General features: G+C 48.0%; 1 protein-coding gene across 3 annotated transcripts in view; it reads left to right on the forward strand.

The window, feature by feature from the left end:
- Positions 1–14226, forward strand: part of REG4 (regenerating family member 4) — a 22410-nt gene extending 8184 nt beyond the window's left edge. For all 3 annotated transcript variants that reach the window (XM_019530740.1, XM_019530741.1, XM_019530739.1), the window contains 4 exons: positions 266–403; positions 1957–2062; positions 3436–3924; positions 14217–14226. In XM_019530740.1, the coding sequence (XP_019386285.1) occupies positions 266–403; positions 1957–2062; positions 3436–3509 (318 nt within the window). In that variant the 3' untranslated portion in view covers positions 3510–3924; positions 14217–14226. The remainder of the gene's footprint in view (positions 1–265; positions 404–1956; positions 2063–3435; positions 3925–14216) is intronic.
- The last annotated feature ends 404 nt before the right edge of the window (positions 14227–14630 follow it).

Here is a 14630-nt window from a genome sequence, read left to right on the forward strand (position 1 = left end):
AGCCCCCAAGGTCTGGAACAGTCTGCCATCGGAGGTGGTTCAAGCACCTACACTTCAAGAGGAATTTGGATGCTTTTCTTGCTGGGATCCTGTGACCCCAGCTGACTTCCTGCCCTTTGGGCAGGGGGCTGGACTCGATGATCTTCCAAGGTCCCTTCCAGCCCTAATGTCTATGAAAGTCTATGAAATCTATGAACAAGGCAGAGATCCATGCTGTTGGTGGTGACTAATTCTTCTATTTTTCTAATTGTTTCTAATTGCTCAGGCCTATTGCCAGTCTTTAAAGGAGGGTGCTCATTTGCCCTGTCTCCATGAGGCCAAGGACCTGCAATACATTGCCCAGACTATTTCATACTATCAGCAAACCCGTCCTGTGTGGATTGGCCTGAATGACTCTCAGAAGGTATGTGATAACCTCAGACTTCTCCTAGGGTTGTGGGGGGTGCAGGAAGGGGGGCTCATGTACTTGCTGTGTTCTGCCGTCCCTGGAGGTGGATTTACTGGGCCATAAAATGCCAATTCCTGATACATCGTGGTTAGGTGAGACGTGCTCTGGAGGAAGGGGGCTCTTACTGGGGGGGAGGATGGAGTGATAGTGATGCTGAGAGCACTGGGGCCATGTAGTCGCATGGTACAGCTCTGTGTGTGTGTGTGTGATGCAATTGGTAAATGATGAGCAAGGAAGCGTGCTCTACATTTGGGAGTGCTGCTGCCAGGCAGCTCTGGCCTAGTCCTAGGGACTAGGCAAGGTATGCAAGCAAGAGACAGGTTTAGTATCTTGGGTTTCAGAGGTGATAGGGTCTTGTCCAGTGGGTTGGGCACCATTTGTGGCAGGGTGGTCTGAGGAACAATGTGAGGTGCAGACAGCTGAGCCCTGCTTGTTCTTGCATGAATTAGTTGGTAGGTTTAAATGTGCTTAAATGGTTCTTTGAAAATCAGAGGGATTTGGAAAATGGCTCGTGCTGTCTGCTTGGATTAAATGGCGGCTTAATTCACTTAAGGGTGTTATCAATGGCTTATAGAATTATTAATGCTTCACCCAAAGGCTGTGGTGCCTCAAATTTGCCCATGGCATGCCATCCAAAAGGTAATCACAGGCCCATCTTCCAGCTCACACATCACCTGTTAATCACAGACATAAGCATGTCATCCATCATGTGCCCACTAGAGACTCAGTATCCTTCAATCCTATCCCAGTCAAACACAAGCCCAACTTTTCTCACCTGGTACCCAGAAACAATTGGAAGAACCTCACCATAACTTATATACTCACTGTCCTGTTCTGAGACCTCCTACCAACCACAGATTCCCTTTCAATCAGTCTCCCTGGCATGTTTAAGTTGTGTACCTCAAAGGGCAACTGCTGTTTGCTCTGTGGGAAGGTACAAAGGCGTTAACTAGAATTGGAGCCCCATTATATTGGGGACCATGCAGAAAGAGGAAGAAGAGTCACCACTATGATTTTTGGCACATGGGCTACCAGCTGCAGAGAGGTGTGTGTTCACGAGCATTGTACATTCTTTTTATTCATTACACATCCTATACACTGACCTTTCCTGTTTCATGTTTAACTATTTTCTTCCTTTCCAACCAGCTGGACAGCTGCATTACTTGTGGAAGAAAGGACTCCATCATGTTCCTTATGTTCCATTTAGAGTCAATGATTCCTAAAGCTGATTTAGACATATGTCTGTTGGATAGCAGGTAGACCGCTAGATAGGACAGTTTTTGGGTTACTTTACAAATGACTTTTAGACTTAAGTACAATGAGACTGTAGTGACCACCAGGATCTTTAAACAATTTCCTTCTTCCCTGTCATTTCCATACGTCTAAATGCTTTTAAATTGTGTTCCTTAATATGCAAATGTTATAAATTTAATGCTGGTATTAAAGTAGCACCCTCAATATCAAATATCCTTCTAAGTAACTTTGAATCTATGCTTTTCTGGTTGCAGAACCAAGACTGGAAGTGGCTTGATGGAAGCACATATAAGTCCACTTCATGGCTTTCTGCCAGTGGCAGCCATAATGGATCATGTGCCAAGCTCTCCCAGGATTATGGTAAGGCATGGTGGTAGGTGGCTCCCCCAGGAGAATTCCCAGCAGGATCCCAGCTAAGCTATGTAGAGCTGTTTGTGAGTTCCCAGGGTCTTATGTGTAGAACTTGATGGCTACATATATTAAAGTAGGCCTCAAAGGGCCCTTAAAGCCTTAGGGGAAATAGGATATCGAAAGGGGCTGAAGAACATATTAAAAGATCAACATCAAGGGTTAGGCATACTTAGTCAACTATATAAATCCACAGGAGTGTTTCATCATATCAAGAAGATGGGATCAGCCTCCTCTTGTGCAGCACATCTGGTGACCAGTGAACATCAGTTCTGGTCACCTCATGACCAGCCTCAATATCAACATATTACATCCTCAGAAGGAGGTGTAAGAGTGTACAAAATAGTAGCGAATGGTCTAGAATCAGGCATGATGAGCAGAAGGGAGGCAGCGAGTGAAATGAGGGGTGGCATGTTCTAATATTGGAAGAAAATGCTGCATAGGAGGCATGGCTAAAGGCTTTGCTCAGTGCTGTATTGTCAGTGGGTTCCATGGGCTAACCATGTTCAGAAGGGATGAGGCACTCTTCCAGGTGAGGAGATCGGGGTGATCAAATATTAAAAAAACAGAACAACCACCAAAAAAACCCCCAGCCTGTCTTGGTAAAGGCATCCTCTAAGTAGTAGGGCTAGGAGGGAACCTGCCATTGTCACAAATAGGGGTTTTGTCTCTGAAACAAGACACTGGCTGCTATTGGATACCAGATAAGGGATAAGAAGGGTTCTGGTCTGAACCACTGTGGCAATTTCTGTAATCCCAAGCCTCCCTTTTTCCTTCATCCACAGCTGGTTGCCGTTGGCCTTGCTTCCCTCACAGAACGGCAAAGCTTTCTTGCCACAACATGGGTCAATGCTTGGTCACATCCCACCACCTCCATCAAGGCCGCTTGCGTCATACCACTTCCTAGCCCAGTTGGGCATACTCTGCCACTGCTGCCTTGCTCCTAGGAAGTTCTGCCTCAACTACATCTTTTCTTATTCTGGCATCCCTGTTTCTTGACTTCTTAGACAATGTCCAACCCTTCCTCACCTCCTGATCTGAGAATATCCTGGCAGGTCTCATCCGGCTGCCAGACTACGTTGGGCCTGGTCCTGCTAGTCTCATCCATACCCCCATTTCCTCACTGTAGGATCTGATGCACCAGGCACTATTTGCAGCTCCACAGAACATGCCTTACCCTATATCACACCCCTGGGAGCTTGCCCCAGTGCTAGTCTCGATTCGCATCTCTTCACTCCCCCCATGCTTCTGTGCAGTGATCTTAATGCCTCTCTTAACACAGGCAATATCTGTACCAGTAACTGCATTGCTGCTTTTCTTTGCAGGATTTAAGAAGTGGTCTGGTGCTGACTGCCGTGAAGCTCATCCCTTCGTGTGCAAATACACAGTCCTACACTGAGCAGCAGGTCCCACAGCCACCAGTCCCTGCTCCTTTTGCTATCCTGACATCTTCGTCACATGGCAAAGCTTGATCTAGTTCCTGCTAAGGAGAAACACACAACTTGTCCATAAGCCATGACTATTCCCTGTAGTGATCTCTGCTGTTCTGCCTCACCAGGGCTGGCTTTATTCCACTAAATATCTCTCTTGCTGAATGAATTTTGTGCTACTAAAAGGCTTCAGACCAATGGCTGTAGAATGTGAAGTCTCATAGTTGCAGGCTGGAGGCCATCTCCCCCTTCCTAGTTCAGAGGCTTGTGTGATTCACTTGGAAATATCTATTGTTGGGTTAAGTATCTCTAGCATAATCCTTCCCCGTGTTACCTGCCCTACAGAGAGAAAACCCTATTTCTACCCCATGACCTATTGACTCTGTGCCAGTGATACCAACAGGAGGGCCTGTTAGTGATCAGTCCAAAGTCTCTTCATGTAGACTCCCATCTACCAAAGACTGGGCTGAGAACCATCAGCTCATGTTACACAGGCTGAGCCCACCCCTCTTCCCCAGCTATCACAAGGGAAAGATTATTGGTCCTGAATGGGCCTACATCAGACGTGACTCTGCAAGGCAAAGCAATGATCCTGTTATCCTGGGAATGTCTGCTCCTTCCTTCACCCCTGAAAGCTGCTGGCGGTGTGTGCTAACCTGTATCTCTGAATAAACAGCAATGGTACAGCTCTGTGCACAGGACCTCTGTTCATCAGTGCCAGGTTTTGTCTTATGGTTGGTAGGAATGTCTGGTTTTCTAGGGAATGCTATGGGAACAGCTTCATTCCATAGGCCCATCCTCACCCTCTACCACAGGTAAAAATGTGGTCACAGGACACTTGTCACTGCAGTTAGCCTGGACTCTTACCTGGGTTTGCCCCCCACTCCTCATCCACACCTGTTTGGCTTTCACTCGTGAGTGTCGTGATACTTTTATCTAGTCTAGCTGGCTTAGTTTTGTGAGGGAGAGAAAGCATTAGAGGCCATATACCATTTTCACTCAGGCTGGTGAGGAATGTCAGCTTAATCCCTTGAGTGCTTGATAGTCCCCCAGGGCCTTCCCACAATCCTTCTCACATGCTTACAAGGACAGACAAGTTCTCCAAAAATTCACTGGTGCAGAATCATAGAGCAGCACAAAGAACCATGGGATCATGGGCGAATGCTTCCCTAGATAGGACATATTAACTCTGGTAAGGGTTTTGCAGAGTGGCTGGCCACATCTAGGCTAGCCTCCCTAGGTGCTCAGACCCAGGTAGTGATCATCCTGAGAGCATAGGAGGTGTCTACAAAACTGTCCAAGATAGTGGGCCTACAACATCTCCTGAAAAGCTAAAGGCAGGAGATGCTGGCACTAGAGCCTGTGCAAGAGAGAATCTGTGGCACATATCTTTCATGGTTTGATGTGCTGATGGGGCCCGAAGCTACCAAATGTAGGCCAGATGTCAAGAATGTGCTGAGCTTCAGTTGGCAGGAGGAGAGGTTGGAGCAAAAGTGGGGCACTGTGGTGGAGTCCATGCTCTGCTGTGGATCTTAAAGCACCTAGAAAAAGCTCTAGTTTCTTGTTCCATCCCAGACTGGGGCCTGTTGGGATGGGGAATAGATGGAGGTGGGGTAGTCTGGCCCTAACCTTTTTCATCCAGGCCCCTAAAGGTCTCCTGTCATTGCTAAACTGGAGGCTGAATCTTTACACAACTATTTAGGCACCTGCTCACTTCCCAAGGCCCCCTTTTTACTCCTGGGAGGAGACCAGCAGTATCTCTTCAGTAGCTGCTGACAAAGAAACAGCTGCAAGGCTCTGCAAACAGATGCTAGGAGAGGCATGAATTCATGCTGAGAGCACAGCAGGAAACAGCAGCCTGCGCCTCCTGGGGTGTGGTCTTCTCAGATCTAATACTTAGCCCCTAATTATGCTTAGAGGTAGTCCCTACCAAAGAGCAGTGAAATGGCCAAGGTGCTCCCCCTTGCTGACACCACAGGCAGCCACTGTCAAGGCTTTCCTGATGCTTTCAGGAAGTTGTCAAGCTGAGAATTGTCCCCAGATATTCTGTGGTTTTGTTGGAGGCCAGACTGGGCCCACTGCAGATCCTGAGCCTTTTTTTTTCCTCTTCCTCTTCCTTTTCCTTGATCAGATTGATTCTAGCCATGTTTGCAGATAAACGTATGCACTTGCTTGGACTCTGAGCCAGGGCACTGGACCATTCATTGAGCAGAGATACAGAGCCATGGAAATGCCATTTGGATGTTGTCAAGTGTATTGGCATTACCTCACCAGGACAAGGGGCTATTGCTTGCTTGATGGCAGGATACTTGCACAGCAGCTGGTCTGTTTTCCAGAATGCAGCATTCAAGGCCTCACTCCTGATCTTCAAAGCTTTTAAATCAGCTGAGAGCTTGTCACTACCGTGATCAGCCCATGGTGTTGCAGCCCTCTGATGAAATGCAGAGAGCAAAGCCCACAATGAACCTCTGCATGAGACATGGCTACAAGGGGTTGTACAAGAGGAGGGGTCAGACAAATTGGGAGCCCACTTACCTTCAGGAAATGCTGTAAAGCCAAGTGCCTTTAGGGCAGTGATACTCTCACTGGGGCTCTTAAGCCACAAATGAGTCTGCAACAGTTGGTCTGCAGCTCTTCATAGAAAATGTTGTCAATGGGACAGGAAAAGCATACCCTGAATATAAGAAGATTAAGTGGTGCTGAGAAGGACAGAGCACTGGTGTGAAGTATATGAGAGCCCATAGTAGGGGAGGTGGTGAAGAAGCACTAGGGGCAAAGATGAACCTGGTGGGGCAGCCAGAGAATAGCCCCACTACTGCTCCTTAGCTTTGCCTCTTAGCTCAGTTGTGTGTGTTTTTTGAGGCCTGAAAGGAAAGAAGTCTGTGTGCATAGGTCTCTCGGGAAGGACTGGGTCCAACCAGTCCAACCACTTGCCAAGATCTAGAACTAAAAACCAGTTATGTGAAAATAGCCACTGGTGATGGCAGTCTCAAACTGTTGGATGTCACACACCCAGGTCCTGATTCTAGCGAAGTGCCAATTCTTGGCAGCCCCCGCAGCCCCCTTTGGGTGCCAATTAGAAGTTCTGCCTTGCCCTAGAACAGTGATTTCCAACCTTTTTAAATTTGCGGACCTCTAAAACATTTTCAAATGGAGATGCAGATCCCTCTGAGTTGTAAATGTGGGTGTTCATATACTTTTAAATGACCATGGTCATCTTTTGCAGATGCCTTGGGCAGCCTGTGGACCCCCAAGGGTCGGTGGACCACGGGTTGAAAACCACCCCCCTAGAAATAAGATGGTCATTATTTTCTCTCTCTCTCTCAGATCTTAAAAGCAGCCACTAGGTGGCACCAGATTGTCTTCCCCAAATGGGAGGCATCCAGCGCTAGTCCAAGAGCAGGTACCAGGCTGCTCAGGGCTGATCATGTCGAGTGGATCGCAAGGTCCTTGAAGGGGTCTGTCCCAGGCTGAGGAGCCCACTGCAGTGTGCATTGCTGAGAGGGCCCATCCTGCGCCCCTGCCCTCTGAATATGAATGTGCTCGCAATGAAATACAGAAGTAACCCCTGTGTGTTGGGGCAGGTCAGGTGGCTCCAGTAGTCAGAGAAGGTGTTTGCACTGTGGAGCTTAAGGGAAGGACTGGCCTGTGTCTTTTGGCAGCTGGTCACATTAATGGGCCCATCTGTGATGAAGAGGAACCCAGGAGGGTTTTCACAGCTGAGAGGGGAGCTGGCACTCTGGAGGGTGTTTGAGAGAGGGGTGAGGGCAGGGTGAGACACTAGGAGAGGTGTGTGGGTTCAGGACGGGGCAGGGTTTTCATGGCATAGCTGTTTGAGTTGGGTGTATGTAAGAGGTGCCCTAGTGGGCACGAAGGAGTAGAGAAGTCTTGGCTTTCACCGGCTGTGAGAACACGTGCAGGGTTTGATGATGGTTAGGACACCAGATTTACCAGGTGGGGAAGTCTGGCTGGGGGAAAAGGGGCAAGCTTGGCAAATGAACCTCCCTCTTCCCCTGGAGCAGGTGTCAGCAACCTATGGCTCATTGGCTGGATGTGGCCTACAAAGAGATTTCATTCAGCCTGCGTTCAGCAGTGTGGGGAATCAACAGCATATGGTGGTGGCTGGGTTGCAGGCAGTAGCCAAGTCACATGCACAGACCTGCCTGAAACTGAGCTCCATTAATTCCCTCTGTTGCTGCTGAAAGATTGCTGATTCCCGCCCTAGATGGCAGAGAATGAATGGCTTCCTGGCTCCAGCACCCCGGGCTGTAAAGTACTTGGAGTAGCTTGGAAATGTAAGTACATACCTATCCTCCATCACTACAAAAAGGTGAGACTGAGCTCCTAGAAAGCATTGAAATGGCACATGGTTGCTGGAAGGCGAGTTCGGCCGTGACAGCAGGGACTTTGCCTTGCTGGGGAGCTGAGCCTGCAATGCCATGCGCCGCCTTGGGAACCGCATCGGCTGATTTCCTTTCAGCATTATTTCCCCTGATGGGCTCCCACAAATGTGATCCTTAATGATTTTTCTCAGAGTTTTTCCAAGGATAGAGGTGAGACAAACTGGTCTAGTTTCCTGCTTCCTCCTTCCTCCCCTTTTTGAAAAGAGGGACTATACTGGCCCTTTTCCAGTCGTCTGGGACCTGACTGGAGCACCATGAGTGCTTAAACAGCTGTGCCAGTGGCTCTGCTGTGACACCAGCCAATTCCTTCAGCACCCTTGGATGAAGCATTGATTTGCTATATCATGTATTATGTATTAAAGCCACAACAAACTTGGCAAAAATAATTAAAAGTTGTTGTTTCTTTAGTCCTGTGGTCATTAGCAGTAAATGTACATCTCTTTCAGATTCATAAAACAAAATCAAACCTTCTTGAGCATCTTCACAATGCATCCAGTATTTTTCTGAAAGCTTTTTCCACACCTGAGTTAATGTTTTTAGCTCAAGTTAAAAACAGTCTGTAAGGCTGTGAAACAAGAGCTACATTACCAGGAGCAGTGAACCCACAGCAGAACTGCAGAAGAAAGACAGCTTAATTAGTGTAACATTAAGCCAAATGAAAAAGGAAAGAGGGTCATTAATACCTGTGGAATGAAGAGTTTAGAAGAAATCAGGTAGATTATAAAGAGCCACAAAGTCAAGTGACCCCCTCACCGCTCCCTGAATAGAAATGCCGCTTCCACTGCTAGACAGTTGGTGTTAAACTTTGGGTGCATCAAAAATCAAAGCTGGGTGCAACTGCACCACTGTATGCCCCCTGGATGTGCTCCTAGTACTGCCCCACCTGCTGTGTGGGCTGGGAGGACAAAAGCATTAAAGATGGTGTTTGGAAGCTAAGAAAACATATTTACAACCCTGCCTAGCTCTGCTAATCCCCCTCTCTGGTAAACTGAACTGCTGCTGCTGCTCCTGTTCAGCCAGAGACAATGTTGGAAGTCCTCTGTCCCCAACCTCATTTGCTGAAGCTTAAATGGGACAATTGCATAATGTTTTACATGCAAGCAATCTCTTCCCCCTCCCGACATGCCTCAATGAAATCCCCTACCAGAATGATGATCCTTCAGGAGTCGGGCCAAGCTGAGAAGGTTGACTCGGATCCAAATGCGTGCATGTGGTTCAGTGCAAAGATACCAGCCCAGACCTGTTTTATTTTACCAGTGCACTGTTAAAAGTTGTATTAAATAGAACTGCTGCAAGCATGAAGGTGCTGACATACCTGCCCTGTGGGTGTGTATCATATATCATGCTTGTCTCATAAGAGATAAATATATTCAGTTCCACTTAACAAGACAGGCAGGAGAGAAAATACTCCAGAGTTTCCTTTCTTTCAGAAAATCCTTCTTTTAGAAAATCCTCCTTTCATATGCCTGACTTAACATTGCTGTTAAAACATTAACTCCCGTATTTCCTCACTGCTTTTCCTCTGGCCACAGCCTGTGTCCTGTAACTGTGCTCCATGTGTGTACATGCATCTCTCTAGCACCCTTCCCAGTCTCCTGCATTGACCATTTTAGGGTAGAGAGGGGTGAACCGTGCTATTTTGTTTTTGAGCTGAAGTGGGAAATTGGTGTGGGGAGAAGAACTTATTTGGGGCTGAACCAAAGATTTTTTCCCCCTGCAAAATGCGAACAAAAGCAGCTCCTTTTTCTCTTAATAGACGTCAGTTTTCTCCCTTAAAAAATGCCACTTTGAAACATCATTCAAAACATGGTAGTGTGTCTCAGCATTTCTGACACAACACACTTCCTCTAGAAAAATCCACATGAGATGATTTGGCATCTTTGATATTTTTCCTATCATTTTCTTCCTGGCTGAATCTCCATATTTCTAGTGAGTTTACTGTTAGCAGAAGTTTTGTTCAGCTCTGAGACTGAAACTTCACGTTAGTGTTTCCTGCCATCCTCCCTTGGCTGCTCTCCATGTCTCTGAGGCCTTCTACCTGCATTAGGTAGAACTCTTACACTTTCAAGAGCAAATTGGATGCTTATCTTGCTGGGATCCTATGACCCCAGATGACTTCCTGCCCTTTGGGCGGGGGGCTGGACTCGATCTTCCAAGGTCCCTTCCAGCCCGAATGTCTATGAAATCTATGAAATCTTCTGGAGTTGCATAAATTTGCCCTTTGTTGCTTTGCTTGAAGAAAGGACAATTATTTTGGTTTTTCTACTCCCTACTTTTGGCATCGTATTGAAAAGTCTCACTATGGCACTGAGCAGTGTCTTCACCTTGCACATCCATTTCCTTCTGGAGGGAGACCATCCATCAAAGCACTGCTGGGGGCAGGCAGTGTTCTTCTAGTCCAGTGGTTTCAACTTTTTTACACTCAAGGTATCCCTTGGAAAATCCCAGCTCTTAGTGCTCACTCATTTCTTCACCTCAGGCTCAGGGCAGCCCAGGGTGCCTCATCACCCATCAGTGTTGAGACTCTCTGTTCTGGCTCTAGCTCTAGCTCTAGCCTGCTGGGTGGAGAACTGCACTCATTCTCCTTTAGATGCCACTCGTGTCTATCAGATTCCCGTGAGATTGTTGGATCAGTGCTAACATGGTAAGTGTTAACAGTCAACCTTCTGGAGTGTGTAGCCCAGTGATGCTGATACCTTCAGAGGCTGGCCTGTGGTTTACCTTTTCTTACTTATGTTGAAAAGCAGCCTGGAAGGCTCACATCAGTACATCCCATCACCAGACTTTGCTTAGACGAGTAAAGCATACTGTTTTGGGCAGTAAAGCATATGATGACTGGGGACAGCTGCCAATCGGAACCAAGTTGTAGGAATAAAGCTGGCTAAGAGGGTAATAGGATCTGCTCATACTCTTTTATTGTAGTGCCATATAGAGACACGCAACACTGCTTTGCCTGCACTGCTTCCTAATCTGAAAGTGGTATTGCCCCTGTAGTGTGGTACTGTGCACATGCTACATGCTGGTTGTCTCTGCCCCCCGTCTCTTGTCATTCCTGTGTCTCCTGTCACTGGAATGAAAACAGCGTCATCTTGGTATTAATGAACTTTCTTCCATCCTCACTTGCTGTCTCTGAGGAATGTTGCTTGCACCCAGGTGAGCTGACATATGCTGCTGTTGATGTAAGCATTGGGAAGCTAGGTGTGCTTTTCCATATCACATTCCATTTCTGAGCTCAAACAGCTGAAATCATAAAGGGGTTGAAAGGGGCCCTCTAGCAGGCCGTCTGGTCCAGCCTCCTCCTCAAGGCAGGAACATCCCTGGCTAAACCATCCATCACTGAAATTCATCTGGCCTGCACTTAAAAGTTCTTGTAACAGAGACTGTGCATCCTCCCTAGAGCATGGGTGTCAAACTCACCTGCCCGCCAGGCTGGATCCTATCTGCAGGGCTTCTTAGGGCTGGATTGCTAAGAAGTGGCAGCAATAGGGCAAGCATCATCAGCGGGCCATAGGGGTTAATACACCTTTGCTTGACCCTGCTGCCAATGATTGTTCCCAGTAGGGCTCTAAACCCTGCATTTTAATAGTGGGCGCAATCCCTGCTTGCCCCACCCCTAAATTCCTGGCCCTTCTAGGATCCCCACAGGCCATATAGCATGGCTTTACAGGCTGGATCTGGCCTGTGGGCCATGTGCTTGACACGACTGCTCTGGAGGCTCTGTTCCAATGACCCCCCCTCCGGTTAGAAAGTTCTTCCTGATATCCAACCTCAGTTTTGCTTGTTGCAATTTAAGTCCATCCGTTCTTGTCCTCTCCCCTATAGCCTCAGAGAATAGTCTGTCTCCATCCTCCATATAACCACCCTTCAGGTATGTGAAGGCTGTTATCACATTCCCCCTCAGTCATCTCTTCTTCAGACTAAAAAAACCCCAATTTTTCTGCCCATGAAATTATTTGATGCATCTGTTCTGTATCAATCCAGTATTGTCCTGGTGTGTGCAATCCCCACAGGATCCATTTGTTCCCGCAATACACAGTACTGACACCCATCAAGTCAGTAGTGCTCACTGCTGGAATTTAGCATGCACTCCATTTTCTTTTGACACTGGATTTTTCTGGTACTCAAAACTTTCCAAGCAAGTTGTTGCTTTCTGGGCTGAAATTTCCTATGATTTGGTCTTTGCCTGCAGCTTTTTAAATGTCTAAGTGTGAGTTGAAAGGGGTCAGTTGAGTTTTGAAAGAAAACACATCCTTCCCCCCATGGTTAAAGAAAAAGACTCCATGCAGCTCTGTCCATTGCAAATTTCAGAAGTGGGACAACTGAAACGTGCAGTGGGCAGGCACCCCATGGTGGAGTAGCAGCTGTGGGGTGAGGCTGGGCAGGAAAACCTGAGAATATTTGCAAATCCTGTTGATTGTGACTACTTGTCATTCTCAGCCCCGCAATGAGCTAAATGCAAGGTTTGAGGCAGATCCAAAATGACAGCACAATTCATTCAGGTGGGAACCTGACAATACTGGGGATCCCTTCCCTTAGTGTCAGTGGCTTCCTAGCCTTGGCTCCAGGGCCTGCATTTTTGCTATAAATAGTTTCTAACTTACTTGAATATATAAGTGTGTGTCGGGGAGGAGGAGGGGAAGGGAAGGGCGGGTAATACATACTCTTATTATGCATAAGCATGTCTTTAGGCTCAGGGAGCTGTGTATGTAAGGTTCAGCTAACAAAATGCATGCTCACGTTCTGGGCACTGTGTTGCTCTGAACCAGACAAGAGAACCTTTCAGACTTCCCAGGGATCTGTCAATGTGTCCTTTTTGTCAGAGCTCAGCCTGGGTTTCTATGGCAACTCGTTCTGGTCCTCGGTTTGAGAGCCAACTATTCTGCTTTCCCCTGTGAATTCACTGCTCTGACTCCAGATGTGATGCAGGTCTGTGGAGTTAACATTACTCCAGGTTCTTTGGGAAACCAGAAGTTAACAACTGGAGAAGGAGGAGTGAGATGGTTGCCAGTAACTTGTGGGAGGCTGGAGCTGTGGGTGGAGCTGGCATTTTCCAAGGGATGCCTTGAGTGTGAAAAAAAAAAAAAGATTGATAACTGCTGGACTAGAAGAATACTGCCTACCTTCAGCAATGCTTTGATAAATCATCTCTGTGAAAAAGACTTACCCGCTGAAGTCAGGAAGCGGCGGGACACTGTGCCAGGAGATGAGCGCGGGAAAAATGAAACCACGGTGGGCAAAGATGAAAGAGAAAAAAAAGGATGAGCCAGAAGGAGCCGGGGATGGCTCCCACATCAGCTTGGGCACGTTTTATACATGCCTGCCAGGGCCAATTGGCTAGCCAGATGCCTGGGGCCAGGATAAAAGGCCTGGCAGAAGAGTAGCGAGGGGGACTGGAAGTGAAACCCCCAGCCAGTCTGGAGGGACAGGAGTGCACCAGTGGTCCCAGGGAGGGGACCTGGTGGGCACCCCAGGAAGGGGTAGCCCCAGGGATCCACAGCCAGTGTGAGCCAGGGGAGCCACCCACGGAGCCAGAGTGGGCATCGACTGGCACCAACAAAGACTAGAGTCCTGTGGGACCCAGTGACACCTTAAGACAGATGCCACTGATGGGCAATAAAGATCCAGTCCAAGAAAGGGATGATGCACCGGGGAATAAGACAGAGCCAAGAACGGACGAAGCCTAGGCAGGAAAAAGGGGTCTGCAGAAGATGCTCGGGGAAGGAGCAGCATCAATTTTCTGCAGCCGTCAGATCCTATGGGCTCAAGCATTAAAGAAAATCCGGGACATCACCCTTGATGACCCAAGTGGCAATGTCGCAGTTGGCGGTAGGCAGGATGTAGGGGAGGTAGAGCCCCACATAAAAGGAGTGGAGAAAGTGACCAAGGGAAGGCCTCAGGGGGGCAGGGCCAAACATCGTTCTCCAGATTCAAAGAAACCTAACCATCAAAGACATGGCACATGAGGCCACTGGGGAACCACCCCAAAGTCGCTTGGTGAACAAACCATCCGTCCTGAGAAGCCACGGCAAGGTTCAAGAGGCATCCCTACCCACGACGTCCAGGGGAGAGGCACGGAGGGCTATAGTCTCCCTCCCTTTTGGTATGTTTGTCACCGAAAGTAACTTCCTGCACCATGAACCTGGGCACAGAGTCTCTCAGCAGCTTGGCCCTATGTGTTCGGGCCCAGGCTTGATCCAAAAGCCATCTCCGTTCCACCTCTGTCTTGCATTAGGCCTGGCTCCCTTGTACACTCCAAAGCAGTTTGTGTACCAGGGGCCTCCTGACCACCCTCTCTCAACAGCAATTTGCTGGCTGCACAGGAAGGGCAAGGGTGGTCCCTATTGCTGTTGCCATACTCCTGTGCATCTGTGGCCCAGGTTCTCCCCAGTTAAAGGATTTGCAAGGGGCAGCACTTACGACGAATGAATGTTCCTGGCAGCTGGTGGCTTTGGAGTACGTACCAATGGTATTTCAGCATGGCTGACATCCCCTTCCCATGTGAATCCTGTCTGGAGAATGAGAAATGACTTGAATTTTGTGGGCAGGCCTAACATTGTACACACCTTCCAACAAATGCTTCCCAGATGCAGAACAACAGTGTTCATTTTTAAGGAAGCACTATGTCTTTGCTTAAAATATATTGTTCCAGGCCAGGGAGTTTCTGGGCCACCAATTTATGACCTTGAA

This window comes from Crocodylus porosus, unplaced genomic scaffold, assembly GCF_001723895.1.
Source record: "Crocodylus porosus isolate Cpor-Errol unplaced genomic scaffold, CroPor_comp1, whole genome shotgun sequence".
Lineage (NCBI taxonomy): Eukaryota > Metazoa > Chordata > Crocodylia > Crocodylidae > Crocodylus > Crocodylus porosus.